Below are 15,786 nucleotides of genomic sequence, written 5' to 3'. Positions count from 1 at the left end.
CTAGAAACTCTTTAGATATAAAGGACTTGATTCTGCAATACAGTGGTACCTCTGCTTACGTGCCCCTCTTGTTATGTATCCTTCGGGATACACACGCGGCAAACCCAGAAGTAGATTTCTGGGTTTCGCGCGCACACATGCACAGTAATGCTCTATCGCACCGCACACGTAGAACAGGAACCTCCAGTTGCGGAAACCTCAGAATCCGACCGGAGCTCCGGAACGGATCCTGTCCACAACCGGAGGTACCACTGTACTTGACACCAAAGTGTTTCACACTGTACAACTGGCACAAATGATTAGGTTCTATAGCTATGGAATGGCAAAACTGCAGATACAAAACCTATCAAATAGTTGTCAGCAGAAGTTACATTACCATACATATCTGTCAAACATGCATTGCATTAATGAAAGGATGAAGCAGACAAGATAGCTGCTTACCTCTTGTGCAGTCAAGGCATGTTCTCCTGCTAACAGTAGCATACTGAGGCCTCCCATTTGTGTAGGATCTATCAGAGAATAAAAATATATTGATAAAAATGTTTTATTTTGGAGCCAGCTTGAGCGGGTCTTAAACATACTGAGCCACAGCACTGAAAGCAACTATAAAGATTACATCTTTTAAGAAAGACTACTTAAAAGGAATCAACACCCCCCCATATATATCTTTTTAAAAAAATGGAGTGGGAAGGAAGTCTTGATAATATCATGATAAGCTATTCATAAAGTCACTCTTTTCAGAAAATCTCAGTCTAGTGCTGGTAACTTTTAAGTGTTACAATAAAGTGCAGACAATATACACAAGAAACTTCAGGCAGCCTCCTGCATACAACTGTCAGTTGGTACAGCATGAAACTCTTAATCTCAGAGTTGTGGGTTTGAGCTTCACATTGGGCAAAAGATTCCTGCATTGCGGGGGGTTGGACTAGATGACCCAAGTGGTTTCTCCCAACTCTACAATTTCTATTTGAAGCAAGACTATGGGATTGCATGGGATCACACTCAAGTCTCTCTCTCCCCCATGTTGGGAAGGGAAGTTTGACAATGGGACTCAATGAAAACTCATATAGGTCTCCCTGTTTAGAACCCCATGCAATTAGCATGCTCCCCTCAGATGTCTCCGCCAATGTGGAGGAGGAGGAAAGGGCTGGTGGGCATGTGATAGTGGGCACATGGCTCCACTTTCTAGCCCCATGAAATTAAAATAGAATGCCTGAAAAAGGCATTGCTCAACCCCCGCTCCCTCTGCTGAAGCAGAGTCTTGCACACCATCACCTGCAACATGTATCTTTAGATCCTGCCACTCAAAAATACACCTTCCCTCCAATCACAATGGACTGTGTTTTCAAATGGATTGTAACTTGTATTTGGTTAGACTCATCATGAGTCTTTCACTTCTCGAGATCCATTCGATATTAACAGTGAAGCAAAACATGATTTATGCCCAGTGCCACTACTTATGCTGCTATTGGAAGTTAAACATATTTTCAGTGTTTGGAAATTACTTTATTAAAGGCACAAGTAATGTCTCATGTATAATTTTTTGCTCAAAACATCTAACTTAAGCTGATTTAAGTAGCTTAAAAGAGCCCTAGGTAGGAAGAGTTGCAGCAATATGATCCATCTATGATCATGCAGGAAAATGTGACAGGTACTATCTATCTATGTATACACAGCGTTGGATCCCACTGAGTACCGTATTTTTCGCTCTATAACACGCACCCGACCATAACACGCACGTAGTTTTTAGAGGAGGAAAATCCGTAGGCATGCCACCCGTAGGCATTCCCTCCATAACACGCACAGACATTTCCCCTTACTTTTTAGGAGGAAAAAAGTGAGTGTTATGGTGCAAAAAATACGGTAATTAGTCACAGTCAGTTCCCACTGAAATCATGGGACTTAAAGTCATGACTAATTCTGTTTGTATCCATCCCATAGCCAGGAAGGCAGTCACAACAGCGACTGTGTATTTTGTACTGTGTGAGCATTGTACCATAAGAGGATGTAACAGGATCAAAGGTTGAAGTCATTACTAGAATGAGGAGCTCCACTGACTATGTATTTTATAACTCATTAAAATATATAGAAGGCATGTTTTACAAAAGAGTAACAGCTTCAAGGATATCTACAACCCTATAGCATCCTATTACAAAATGATTGCAGGAATCAACCCATTTTAATAACACAGTGGAACCTCGGGTTTTCGAACGTAATCCGTTCTGGAAGACTGTTCCAACTTCCGAATCATTCGAAAACCGAGGATCACTGGGTGGTTGGCAAATTCCATTGAAAAAAATGACTTCCGAGGTGCATTCGAAAATGGAAGCAATTACTTCTTTGTTTTCAGTGTTAGGGTTCTGAATTTTTCAGCTTCCGGGATGCTCGAAAACCAAGGTTCCACTGTACATGATTATAATAAAACAAATATTCCCATTGACTCTAATGAAATACAGTACAATCTAGTTGAAACCTCTGACTTCTAGGCCTGATTCAGTCACGTACTGTAGGCCAGAGACTTGGGACTTGATGTCAACAGAGATCTCGAACGAACCTGCCATTGCGAAATTCAGCTGAGGCATTTCTTCTGTCTTCACTAACTTTTTCGGACTTGGCAAATCTTTTGCAGGTTCTGATGGGAAAGCCCACAGCTTTTTCCGGTTAGTAACAGTAGATGACTGGGTTTTCACAGGTTTATTTGTAGGCGGGCACCACTTGTAGCCAGGGTTTGCTTTCATAAATGCATCCTTGTACTATGAAGAAGAAAGGGAAAAAAATGTGTCAAGGGACAGCACAGTTTTATAGAAAACCTTGGGGAAATGTAACAACTTAGTATTCTTAATTATTTGTTTCATAACATTTATACACCACTTACCGTATTTTTCGCTCCATAAGACACACTTTTTTCCTCCTAAAAAGAAAGGGGAAATGTCTGTGCGTCTTATGGAGTGAATGTGTGGTCCCTGGCAGCGGCGGAGCTGGGGGCTTTGGTTTCTGGAGTGGGGGGGGCGTGGCACACCACCCGTGCGAGTGTCCTAATGGCGGCGCCCGCGCAAGCAGGTGGGGAGAGGCAAGGCGGGGGAAGAGGGCTTTAGAACAACCTATTTAGAGTTCCCTCTGTCCGAGGGGCTCTGTGACTTGCATGAGAGCAGCCAGGAGCCAGCACGGAGGGGGATATTCTCCCTTGCATGCTCTTTTTTTTCTTGCTTTCCTCTTCAAAAAATAGGTGCGTCTTATGGAGCGAAAAATACGGCAATTGTCAAAACAAAACCCTTCTAAGTGGTTTACAAAGTACTGGTTTTAGGATATGCAATACACAACAATTTGAATGTTTATTTTGATTCAAGTCAAAAGGGGGCTACTCCCATATAAATGTGCACAGGGTTGCACTCATTGCTTATGTTTGTCATCAGAAAAGCTATAAAACCTGTATTATAAAACATGAGTTTATGGATGATCTCAGATTGCCAAGCTACTCCCTAAAAACATTTCTCAAAGCATCAATGGCTCAACTATTTTTCTCAACCACCTGCACTATACCAACAATTTTTTTAAAAAAAGAATGTTCATTTCTTAACAAATAAATGAAAAATTTCATCTCAACCTGAAGACTAGGAAATCTTGGTAATATCACCAGGAAATATGACCAAGACTGACAAATTTTAATTGAAGGGGGGTGGCTTAGAGGGAAGATTCCTCTTGTTCTCGGGTCCTGCTTGTAAGTTTCCCACAGCTCTTGGCTACTGCGAGTACAGGATGCTGAAGTAGGTAGGCCACTGGCCTGATCCAGCGCGCTCTTCTTATGTCCCTGATTAAGGATTCTCAATGTTGTGCTATGTGATCACAAAGATAGCCTATTGCATTTACAGTATGTCTAGTCTGAGTTGAAAGCACTGAGCCCTATCCAATATATTTTGGGTAGAAGAACAACTTAAGCCTTTATGTGCTTCTAAATTTCAGACCATTCAGCTAATGAAATTGAAATTGTCAGGTTTCCCTAATTCCTCTTACAAGGTATACATATTTGTATCACTCGCCCATACTAAAAAAAATGGTTGCAATATAGAGAGCTAGGTGTAGACCAGATCTGACAAGTTTGGGCTTGCTCCAAGATCTTTTTTTTTAATAGCCTTGTTGAACCTGAGGGCTAGCGCCAAGAGACACAATGTATGGCCACCGTTCTAAGCTGTGCATTATGTCTGGGTAGTGTTCATAATGAAGCCAAATTATAACTACAATTTTTAAAATGCAATTAAAAAGAAAACCCTCTCTCTCTCTGTATGTATTTTCATCAATGCTTTACCAGGAAAAAATTGTTAAGAGGACCCAGTGGCAAGTTTTTGTTCATAATTACTGCTATTGCACAGCTAAACTACAGAAAGAATAAAAATTATATGCTTAATTGCACGTCTCATACACATTCTTGGAATGAATGTTACTGAGCTGAACACACTTGGCTATATTGTTCCTTTTCAATAGAGAAATGTGAGACTAGCTTTCAGAACCAAGCCTGGGAGGGAGGGTTTGTGTGAATCATATCGCTGCAGGCATAGCAGTTTTCAACACACTATTGTTAGAAGTTTCTAATTGTCAATTTTCACAGGAGTGTTATGCAGTTGTTCTTCTTCCCCACTGACAAAGGTTCAAGGGGAAGTTAAAAATCCCAAAAGACATTTTTGTCGTATAAATTCAACTCTCCAATTTTCCAGATCACTACTGGATTCCATTATTATTACTGTTGTTGTTTTTTTACTACCAGCTGAAATAATAAGTCCCTAATTTCAGTATTGAAAAAAACACAAATGAAAACTATTTTTGTTATTCTGAATCAATAAAGAAGAATATCTAAAGACATTATCCACTACGGGGTGATTCGGAATAAATATAAAGAGGGCTTTTGATTGTATCACACCAGGTATGATACACTGTCCCCATGAAGCTTTCCCTGAACTGAACTTCAGTTGCATGGTGAAAGACTTATTATTTATCAAGGCATGCTGTACTTTGGATCTTATCTGCTGCCTTTATAGATTAATTTAGGAGAGATTCCCTGCAGCAGAATTTTATAAATATGAGTTTTATAAATTCTGCAGGGAGATCATTCCTTACTGGAGTTCGAGCATTTGTTTCACAGCAGTCAACTATGGGAAGCCCAAAAGCGAGCCTTGAAAGCAACAGCACAATCTCAACCTGTGATTCCCAGGAACTAGCATTCAGAAACATACTGCCTCTGACAGTGAAGGTACACTAGTGGCCAAAATTGTGAAAACCTTTTGGAAAAAGTGTATTTCTGAGGTTTGATGGCTCACAGCTCCACTTTTATTGGAGTAATACCATGAAATTATATATCAGTGGAAAGAAAATTTAATGAAGAATGTAATGCAACAAAGATAGTTCAATTATCTGTATTCTATCAAAAGTTACAGCCAATTGACCAGAAAAAGGAAGCACAACTTGCTCAGGTTGATATGCAGTAGTTTCCCTTCATTTCAATGTAGCCAATGAGCGTTAGTGTTTAGAGAGCATAATCAGGTGTTATGGTAGTCTAGGTTATCAAATTATTGTTAAATTAAATAGGTAAAATCGGCTTTAGTTTAAAAAAGTATGCTCTTCTAACATCTCAAGTTGTTGCAAGGTATTTTTCTTTTTTAATAAAATAAGTCTGATTAGAATTCAAAGCATATCGCCAGCAAATAGCTAGTCGTCAAGAAAACCCTTAATTAAAATAAATCTACCCTTTGGGTCTGTTTCAGTAGCAGTAATTTGGAAAGGGAAATATTAGAAAGTAAAACAGGTATTTCTCTTGCTTTTGAGAAACCAGTTATAACATATTTGCTGGAACACCTTTTGGGTTTTAAAATGGGAATGGGCCTCTGTAAAAGGAGGGTATCCAGACCAAAAAAACTGTATATTTAGTAAAAATTTAGTAATCCTGCTTTTTTGAATCAGGTACTTCAGGTCAGAGTAACACGATATAAAAAACATTGTATGAAATGTATAAACTGAACTGTTTAGCTTGGTCACAAAGCTCCTTTCCTTCTTCAATTCTTGTTTAATCCTCTCCCTTGCAAAACCTGACACAGACTGGGGGAGGAAGGGATTTTAAGCATGATGCTGTTTTTCAAATGTTCACCATTTAAACATGTGGCACAATAATGTCACTGGGTACCTCCTTGGCCATGTCGGTGTATTTCTGCTTTTCTTTAGGGTCTAGAACAGACCACCAATCTGCCAGGATCTTGGTAGCACCACGATTGTCCAGACGGGGGTGTTCTTGCCGCACAAGGGAACGGTGGCGTTTGCAGAACAGAAGGAATGCATTCATCGGCCTGCGAGCTCGTTGCTCTGAAGATTCCTCATCTTCTGTTTCGTCAGCATCGTGCTCAAGACCATCAGCACCAAGAAGATGGACCTATTTTACAAATATAAATTCTACAGATGTAATGGATATTTCTCGTGTCTATTAGTTATTCGCTCCAACATCTAACTTAATATTCTGTGTTAAAAACCTGCAAATCCCCTGCAGTGAAGCAATCAATTCAGCAAAATGTCTGAGCAAATAATATTACATTAGCTTTGCATTTACACTTTGTGGGATGAAAGATAGATTCCACTCAGAGACTGAAGTGAGGTTCGACAGAAATCTATCTTGCTGTGCCCAGACTATGGAACTTCCTCCCAAGGCAGGCTTGTCTTGCCCCCTCATTAATGGTCTTCTAACCAGGTAGATAGGTAGATAGGGACGCAGGTGGCGCTGTGGGTTAAACCACAGAGCCTAGGACTTGCCGATCAGAAGGTCGGCAGTTCGGATCCCCGCAACGGGGTGAGCTCCCGTTGCTCAGTCCCAGCTCCTGCCAACCTAGCAGTTTGAAAGCACGTCAAAGTGCAAGTAGATAAATAGGTACCGCTCCGGTGGGAAGGTAAACGGCGTTTCCGTGCGCTGCTCTGGTTTGCCAGAACTGGCTTAGTCATGCTAGCCACATGACCCGGAAGCTATACGCCGGCTCCCTTGGCCAATAAAGCAAGATGAGCGCCGCAACCCCAGAGTCGGCCACGACTGAACCTAATGGTCAGGGGTCCCTTTACCTTTAACCAGGTAGATAAAGTCTTCCTGTTTAAAATGCTTTTGTGATCTGAATGGTTTTAAGGTTCCGCACTGGTTTGTGCTTTAAATTGTTGCACTGAACAATTTTGTTGATGGAAGCATGCCCACTTGTTTTAGTGGATGGGCAAAAGAGATATTTACTACCCCAATGTGTTTTAAATATAGGGTATTAAATGGTTTCATTTTAAAGTTAATTATTTTAAAGTTTATTAAGTTGCCTTAGGTGGAATTTTTTTTTTAAAAAAGGAATTATTATGAAAAATAATGTAATTTATGATAATTTCCACAACAAATAATTAACTTTTGGAATCTGCTGAATGTGGCAATGGCTACTAAATGATTAAACAAATTCATGGACAATAGTCCTATCCGTAGCTATTACCCATGATAGCTCAAAATCTCTGTATTCAGAAGACCTCTGTATCTGCATACCAACTTCTGGATGGCTAAATGGGATAGAGTTGATTCATTCATGAGATACTCTGTGGGCACACAGGGTTGGGAAAAAGATGCTAGACTACATGGACCTAGGGTCATGATACGGTGTGGGGCTCGTCTAACATTTGGAAAAGATACTCTTTTTAGATATTACTCAATATGAATGGGGGCAAACCACGATAGTCATGCTGAGTGATATTTAAAAAACCTATGAATTTGATTTCCAAATGGGTTTTATAGAAGGCTTGCACAGGCAACAAATCTCCAACGTATATCATACTAAAGCTCTACTTTTTGACAACCTAGGTTCACCTTATCAATATCTTCTTCGTCCTCTTCCTCCTCCTCTTCTTCTGAAAAGTCAAGGATTTTCTTTGCAAGTAGTGGATGCCACTGAAGACACTTTCTCTTTGGTCGTTTCCCAGTACCCTCTCCGTCTGTTGAATGATCTTTATTCCTATTGCTGCCTTTCATTACTGTGACCTAGCAGAAATAAATAAAATGTTCCCATAAAAAACAAATACGCTATTGAACACACTTTTTCAGCTTTTACTACTGAATGCTGAATTATTAATCTCAATCCCCAATAGATAATATGCTACCCAAAGGATGTTGACAGATGCAGTCCTACTATGTTATGAATGAATAAGCTCTGTAGATTTAAGTGGAACATCTGCATGAGCAGCCAAGTACAAAATAGGTAGGAGAATGCACACATTTGTTTTACCAGATTACTACTAGCAGTCTATGGATTTGTGGCAGATGTTTCTTCCTTTTTTATGATGTCTCAAGATGCACTTAGTGGTGTAGTAGTAAATTTTGAATCCCAGAAGCTCGTCGTGACAGCTCCCATAAGCAACACCTCCAAGGGAAATTCAAGTGCTCACAATGGTGGGGAATCTTCAGCTCTTGGGACTAATTAGGCCCAATATGTATCCCAGTTTGGTCCATGAGGCCATTCCCCACAAACCAGTGTCCCTTAAAAATGCTTCCTCTGTTGACAGAAAAATGTTCCATCTGGAAGAACCAGATTCAGTTGCCCACCACTGATCTATCATACAGATTTGCCATGAAAGAGCAGAAATATATAGAATAAGACACATTTTATTAGGATCAGCATGACTGTAGTTCTGTACATGGCTTCCTGAGTGCAAGTTCTATTGAATCCAGTGGTGCGTACTTCTCACTGTATCGGTTCATCTCGCAAAACACTCTGAGCTTTAAAAAAAGATCTTCAGGTATCTGGGATGCATTCACCTTGTAATTGGAAATGCAGGCAACCTTGCAAAGATGTATTACCATTTAATCTGCTGGCATGAAGCAAGAACCTCATCAAAGGAAAGAAGTATTCTACCTTTGCTTGAGGAACTTCCTCATTCTGACTTCCTCTATGCTAATCTCTCACAATAAAGCCTCCTTGTCTGCTCATTCACTAGCCAGAGTTAACCAAGTCACACCACTAGTCACATTAGACAGAAGGATGATATATGCAGCAGGATTATAAGAGGAGCTCTTGCTTAAGATTTAGTTGGCTAGGGAGTGGAAGGGTTTTCTGCTTTATCTGATAATGGCATTTGATAGTATGATCTGGATTTTTTGCCTAGAGCTAACCAAAAAAACCCCTTAAAAATACTTAAAGCTAAAGTTAGAAATATAACTTTAGGTCATCATTATGCTCCTCAAAAACTGGATAACTTTTCAGTGAAAGTTCAATGCACCTGCTGTTCATATGCAATCAGAAGTATTTTAATTTGGGCATCCCTAACATATTTACACGGGTTCCCCAATACACAGGTGACTTTGGTAGCAATTCATTACTTTCTTCACTAAGTTATAATTTATTCATTTGGCACAAGGTATCTCAGTTCCCTACTGAACTTCATGGCACTGGGGAAATATTACCCACAGTGTTTCAGGGTTAAAAATCTTTTTGTAATAAATATAAACATATTAACACAGGAGAGCCTGAAGAAATGGCCCACTAAATAAACAGCCCTAAAAACATTGCAAAAATGGCACTTCATAACTCTTTATCTTGCAAACATGCAACTTTCTCTTAAACCATTTTGTTCACAAGGATGTGAAATGAAGGAAACATGTCAGCATAAATGGTGGTATTACGTTAAGGTGTCAGGTTTTTGAAAGACAGGGTTTTCATAGATACCTTTACCTAACACTGGTCAACAAGTTATTCAGTCTGCTGGGTTAACTTTACTGAATATATTTCAGAGCCAGAATGCTGATCTCTCATTTAAATCTCTTACTGGATATCTGTCGTTAGCAGTTAAGACTTGTTATACCCTGGTTTTGGAAAGTCTTGGACAAATTGGCTTAACTGGGTTTGGTGACCAACCCAGCTGACCAACAAAATATGACTAGCTAGAGACAGAAAGACTCGTTTCAGATGACTGGTACTGTTGTATTGATTGCATAAATAAGAAAAACCACCTTTAACCTTTGCAGTCAACTTTTTTGGTTGCTCTAGGTTAAATCATATTCTATGCTTTAGCCTACTGACCGTGTATTTTTATGCTGTATACTTCCAAGTTTTTTGTTAAGGGAGACGTTATTTTCAAAAAAACCAAACCAATAAATTTATTTTTAAAAAATAGTCAGCTCGCAAATGCATATAAAAAAGGCCCAGATTAGAGAAGGCAGGTTGCAAAATGTGAATATGGAAAGCTGTTTTCATACATGAGTATGAGAATGTTCATTTTCACTCCCAGATAAAAAAAAGCATGAAAAAGACTCTTATATTTCTGTTGCTAAGGAGCTGCCTTTACCTTATGCCACCATTTTAGAATAATATATTTAATTGCCGATGTAATTTTAATTAAAACCTTTTGACATGTTAACATGATATTACCACATAAATGCTAATTATATATAACTCATACACTTTTCTTTTTAAACTGTGTGCTTAAACTATAGCCCTCATTTTTATTTTGCATTTTTCAAAAATAAGAAAGTTCATGTTAATATTAAAAGGATGAGAAATTTAGCAGTAATGTAAATCGCGAAAAGTTAGGCAACATAGTACTTTTCACCCAAACATGAAAACTCGTTTTATCATAGTAGAGGCACATTGTTATAGCTCCTTTAATAGGCACACAAAATGTTGAGCCATCATCTGGGGGGGGGGGGAGTCTGTAATTTTTGTTCTCAAGAAGGACAGTGGGAGTTTGCTGAAGCTTCAGCACAAGGCTTGGCACAACATTACACCTCAGCAGTCCTTACTAAAGTTCCTTGTAGGACACTGGTGGACTCAGATTACATTACAATACCTGGTTGCCTGGAAGCCTACATGTTGAAAGCTCTAAGTGAGCATAGATCTCTTTGTAAGACATCCAGGTTCAATGCACAGATATTGGGGAGTAGGGCCGAGCTGTGTGTGTCCCTCTTCCCCTCCTACTAATGAAGCACTCTTTACATGTCCAACGTGTGTGGGCTGGTATGTATGTCCCAGGCCTACATCATAGGTTGAAAACAGCATCTTGAACTGGGACAAGAAGCACAATAAAGTGGTACCTTGGTTCTCAAACAGAATCCGTTCCTGAAGTCCATTTGACTACTGAAACCGTCCGAAAACCAAGATATGGCTTCCAATTGGCTGCAGGAGCTTCCAGCAGCCAATCGGAAGCCGAGAAAACCACATCGGACGTTCAGCTTCCAAAAAACGTTTGCAAACCGCAACACTCACTTCCAGGTTTGCGGCGTTCGGGAGCCAAAACGTTTGAGTCACAAGACATTCAGGAAACAAGGTATTAGCCAGTTGAACTGATGCAATAATGCAAAAGGAACTGATTTGGGGGCTCCGGGTGGAATTTCAATATTTTGGAGTAAATTAATTGAAGGGGGATTTATCTTCAGGGTTTGATGGTTGGGTTTCAGACCTTACCTCTCAGTTTGTGGGCAAGTCACTTGTTAGCGTTGTGTTTTTTGTAATCTGGATGTTATGTTGCAGTAACACTTGTGGGGTTGTTTTTGAGCATTCACCTCTGACTTGTGCTCAGACTGAGGTCTTGGACAAGTCTTGCACCTCTCTTTCTAGCACTGAGCAGTTACATGCTCCCCGAGAAGCTGACAGAGCACAAGAACAGCAGCATGCCATGCTGTGTTTATTTCTAGCATCCGATAATTATACTGAAGGAATGGGGAAGCAATGTGCCCCCGCCAAAGCTGCTGGACTCCCAACGCCAATCAACATGGCCAGTGCAGCCCAACTACATCTGGAGGGCCATGCCTGATAAACTCAATCTGTACATTTAGGTTCCATTTAAATTTTCATGGCTGATAACTACCTACAGCAGGTATGTGGAGTTTCATGGGGATGAAGCTGAGGAAATGTGTGGTAGAAGAGAGGGGAACTTGCCATGCCCCTACTTTTTTGAAGCCCTGGTCCCCTCTGTAAGCAGACTTAACACCAGTGCTTGTTCAGGTCATGGCACAGTAGAAAAAGGGGGGGAAAGAAAGGATGCTGAAAATGATGGGCAACTTGTGACCTTCCATATGCTGCTGGACTACAAATCCCATCAGCTTTGATCATTGGCCATGCTGCTTTGACAGATGGGAGTCCAACATCATTAAGAGCCAAAGGTTGTCTGACCCTGTATAGGAACTGTCTATTTTTAAGTTACAGCTGCCATGTGAAAACTGGTGGCGTCTGTGACACCTGAGAGCTATCCATTATGCAAATCACCCTAATTGTGTGGAAAGTTTCCATGTTCCCTACAAAGCAGACTGTCACATGTTAACACCATTAGTAACTACGACCTATGAATGTATCCTTACTTCCAAGAAAAGGTGTTTGGATTGGGCTGTGTGCCTCTTTTTCTTGAAATTATGCTTCATACAGCACATTATTCATGGGACACTAGTAAAAAAACACTTGAATGGCACAAATTGACAACCAGATTCCTGGATTCTCTTTCAGCATATACCATTGACTCAGGATAAAGATGTGGATGAACCGTGTTTGTTGAATCAACAGTCAGGTACTGTGAAATTTTCTTAGCAAATGTCCAGACCACAGTTTAGCATGAAGCTGAAAAAAATGCTTCTGGAAGAGAGCTTCAGATCTGAGTGCAACATGAAGCAATCCAATGATTAATGAACTATGGACTCAATATTCATTGTCACTGGACCTTACATGCACATGTGGTGGTTTTGTAAATCTGTTCATTCATTTTGGCTTTTGCTAAATAAAGAATTGGGTGTATTATACCAAACAGACCTACAACCATCTCCTCAACTTGCTTGACTCAGAATACTCAGGACATGTCTATTCCACCAGTTGCTCATAAAGAACTTTTAATGTGTCGCTGCCTCCTCTCGTTTATGGAAATAGCTATGTGGTGGTGTACTGTCTTGGGATTGAACATTGAAGCATGGTACGCCAGAGCATGGATAATAGCCCTGGCTGAAAAGCTGATGTGCCAGGTTTGTGCAACCAAAGGGAATTCTAATCCCCATCTTTTTTATAATATGTGGCAACCGCTTTTTGATTATATGCATCAAGATGAATGTGTTTATAACTTCCCGATATCTCATAGTAATATGTGGAAAGATTTTTTGGAGAGACCTGTAAGAATTTTATTTGATACTTTAAAGCAACGTGGTTGGCTTGGGAGGGGTTATTGGTTTGTTTTTATTATTTATTATGTGTTCTCATTTTGTATTTTGATGTTGTGAACCACCCTGTGATCTTTGGATGAAGGGTGGCATACAAATGTATAAATAATATTAAAATAATAGTAACTGATGCATTGAGTTATATTGTTTTATGTGTGATGTTAGAAAAAGAAAATTAATATACATTTTTAAAAAAAAATATTCTATGCCATAGACTTGTCATTGTGCTTCTCTTTACTTAATTCAGCAGTTGTTATAAGTACCCAATCATTCTGAAATAATACTAAAAACCTCCAAGCAAAAAATTAAAATCTTGCAAAGTAGCATACAAAACAATATCACACGAAAAGGCAGTGTTGACTTGTTACTATTTTGCAACCAACTAAAACTGGCACTATTCTGTTCCCTACATTTAATAGGATTAAGAAAATCTTCACAGAATATAAGTAATCCCACAGCATGATTCTAAGCACTCTATTATTGTACTAGTGAATTTTCCAAAATGACGTACTGCTTAAAACCAATCGGCAACAAAAAGTTAATAGGGTTTTCTAAAGCCAGACGGGAGATATTTACAGTGGCATGTGGCTAGATCCGGACTTACGGTAAGTTTTACTTACAGCAGAACCATTGAAATCAATGATACTTAAAATCAGTAATTAAAAAATGAGTAACTAATTACATTCCATCAAGTCCCTTTAGATTCATTGATGTGAAACTTTATGTCAGGGGAAGCTGCTGCCCCCAAACATTGTTGGCCTTTAGCTTCCATCAGCCCCAGCCAGCATAACCAATAGTGGGAGGTAATGGAAGTTGTACTGTGCATTGCAAATGACTGTTACTGCTTTTTGCCTACAACTCAATGGTCACAGCCTTCCCAACGCTGCTCTATGTGTTGCAAATGACTTGCTCGGAATCTAATTACCTAATTTCCCAATTAACAGAATCTAATATTTTACTGTGCTTTACTGAAAGGGTGAAATATGCAGATTGCATTTCCTGGAGTTTATTTTGTTTATTAGTTAAAGCTGTGATTTGTGTTGCCCTTGTAGTTCAACGACCCAGTGTGTTTTAATAAGGCAGCTCAAATGAAAGTAAAATGCCTGCAGTATTACTAGGCCCAGCTAGCATTTGGGAACATCCCTGCTGCAAATAACTGCCCCACCTGTGTGTGTTTCTGAAACTCCCCAGGATATTTCAGGAGCAAAATGTGCAGATGCTAAACCCCACCTCAACCCACTTCTTTCCCAGCCAACTTCATTCACCCCCTTCCAAGACCTCAAGATTCTGGTTGGATTCTGGTTTCATTCAATTATACAGGTGCTCTGGAGGGGGGATATCAGGTCCCCCCCCCAATGCTCTTGTCAAAAGAAATACTGTCTCTATGAAGCCAGTGTAATTTAGACCAGCATAATTTACCCCTATTCCAAACTCTGCTTCTGGGAGGGGAGTATGGACCCAATGTCACATGACTGAGCTGAACAGAGTTTGGAATAAGTATAGATCTCTTCTTGTGTTTCCTGCCCTGGCCACTCTCCCAGAATACTCTTTTGGGGGGACCTACACTGCTGTAAGTTCCTGCTGCCTGATTGCCAGCTGAGTCAGGGTGAGGGACTTAAACTAGTGTTATCTGCAGTTCAGCACTGGGGAAGGACTTACACTGGGATTGCCCCAACTCATCCAGGAAAGCCCAAGATCCACCGAAACCCAAACACTCATCCAGGCAGATCTTGGGTTTGGATTGTGCTGTTAGGCATCATGTAACATTACTCCAAACTTTGCTCATTGCCCAAAATCTTGCCCATGTCCCTTTGGAAAATGCACCAAAATGGAATTAATATTAGCAGCAGCGGCAACAACAACAACAACATTACCCCGCTCATCTGGCAGGGTTTCCCCAGCTACTCTGGGCGGGTCCCAAGAGAATATTAAAAACACAATAAAACATAAAACGTTAAAAACTTCCCTAAACAAGGCTGCCTTCAGATGTCTTCTAAATACTGAATCCTATGTAGCAGCACTACTATGCTGTTCTGTATAGAGAACTGGTCTGCGAGCACACATGCTAATCAGAGGCATTTTGCTAAGAATGTGTGATGGCGTCAGGCCCATGTAATCTGTCAATTTAGTATTAAAAATATTAAAGTCATGCATATGGGAAAGAAAGTATAAATTACTCTAATAAACTCAAATGAAGATAAAACATCCACAGCTTTAGCCATGGCAGAATTCCTGCAGTTAGTCCAAAATAGGCAGCCTGAAATAGACCTGATCAGATATATAAACCATTTTGATATGTTCACTAAGAGGAAATTAGAAGCAACACATTCTCCAAGAATCTTATTAAAGATCAAGAAACTGTCAAGGGCATACACAATAAGTAATATATACAAGGTGGAAAGAAATCTGTTCCAGCAAACAAAAGTATGGATAGCATTCTTCAAAATAAACTGCACACTGTTTATTAAATTTTCAAGACTATTGCATTACTTATTTCAGAAGTGTGCAATTAAAATTCTGTCAAATTAGTTTTCATTTTTTTTTGTTTCATCCTCCTGTTACATTTTCTGATATCAATAAAAAGGGGCAGATATTATATAAAGTAAACACTG

At 39.7% G+C, this 15,786-nt stretch overlaps 1 protein-coding gene across 1 annotated transcript in view; it reads right to left on the bottom strand.

Moving 5' to 3' along the window:
• The window catches only part of BBX (BBX high mobility group box domain containing), a gene marked incomplete at its 3' end in the record, with an annotated part of 121,865 nt that overhangs the window by 42,319 nt on the left and 63,760 nt on the right, over positions 1-15,786 (bottom strand). The window contains exons 3-6 of the mRNA XM_082221198.1: positions 7,856-8,026; positions 6,170-6,412; positions 2,555-2,753; positions 442-509 (exon numbers count right to left, since the gene is read on the bottom strand). Coding sequence (XP_082077324.1) covers positions 442-509; positions 2,555-2,753; positions 6,170-6,412; positions 7,856-8,017 — 672 coding nt within the window. The 5' untranslated portion in view covers positions 8,018-8,026. The remainder of the gene's footprint in view (positions 1-441; positions 510-2,554; positions 2,754-6,169; positions 6,413-7,855; positions 8,027-15,786) is intronic.

The sequence above is a fragment of the Podarcis vaucheri genome, assembly GCF_965113315.1.
Source record: "Podarcis vaucheri genome assembly, chromosome: 4".
NCBI lineage: Eukaryota > Metazoa > Chordata > Lepidosauria > Squamata > Lacertidae > Podarcis > Podarcis vaucheri.
The sequence above is the reverse complement of the archived record's forward strand: the minus strand, read 5'-3'. Positions and strand labels throughout refer to the sequence as shown.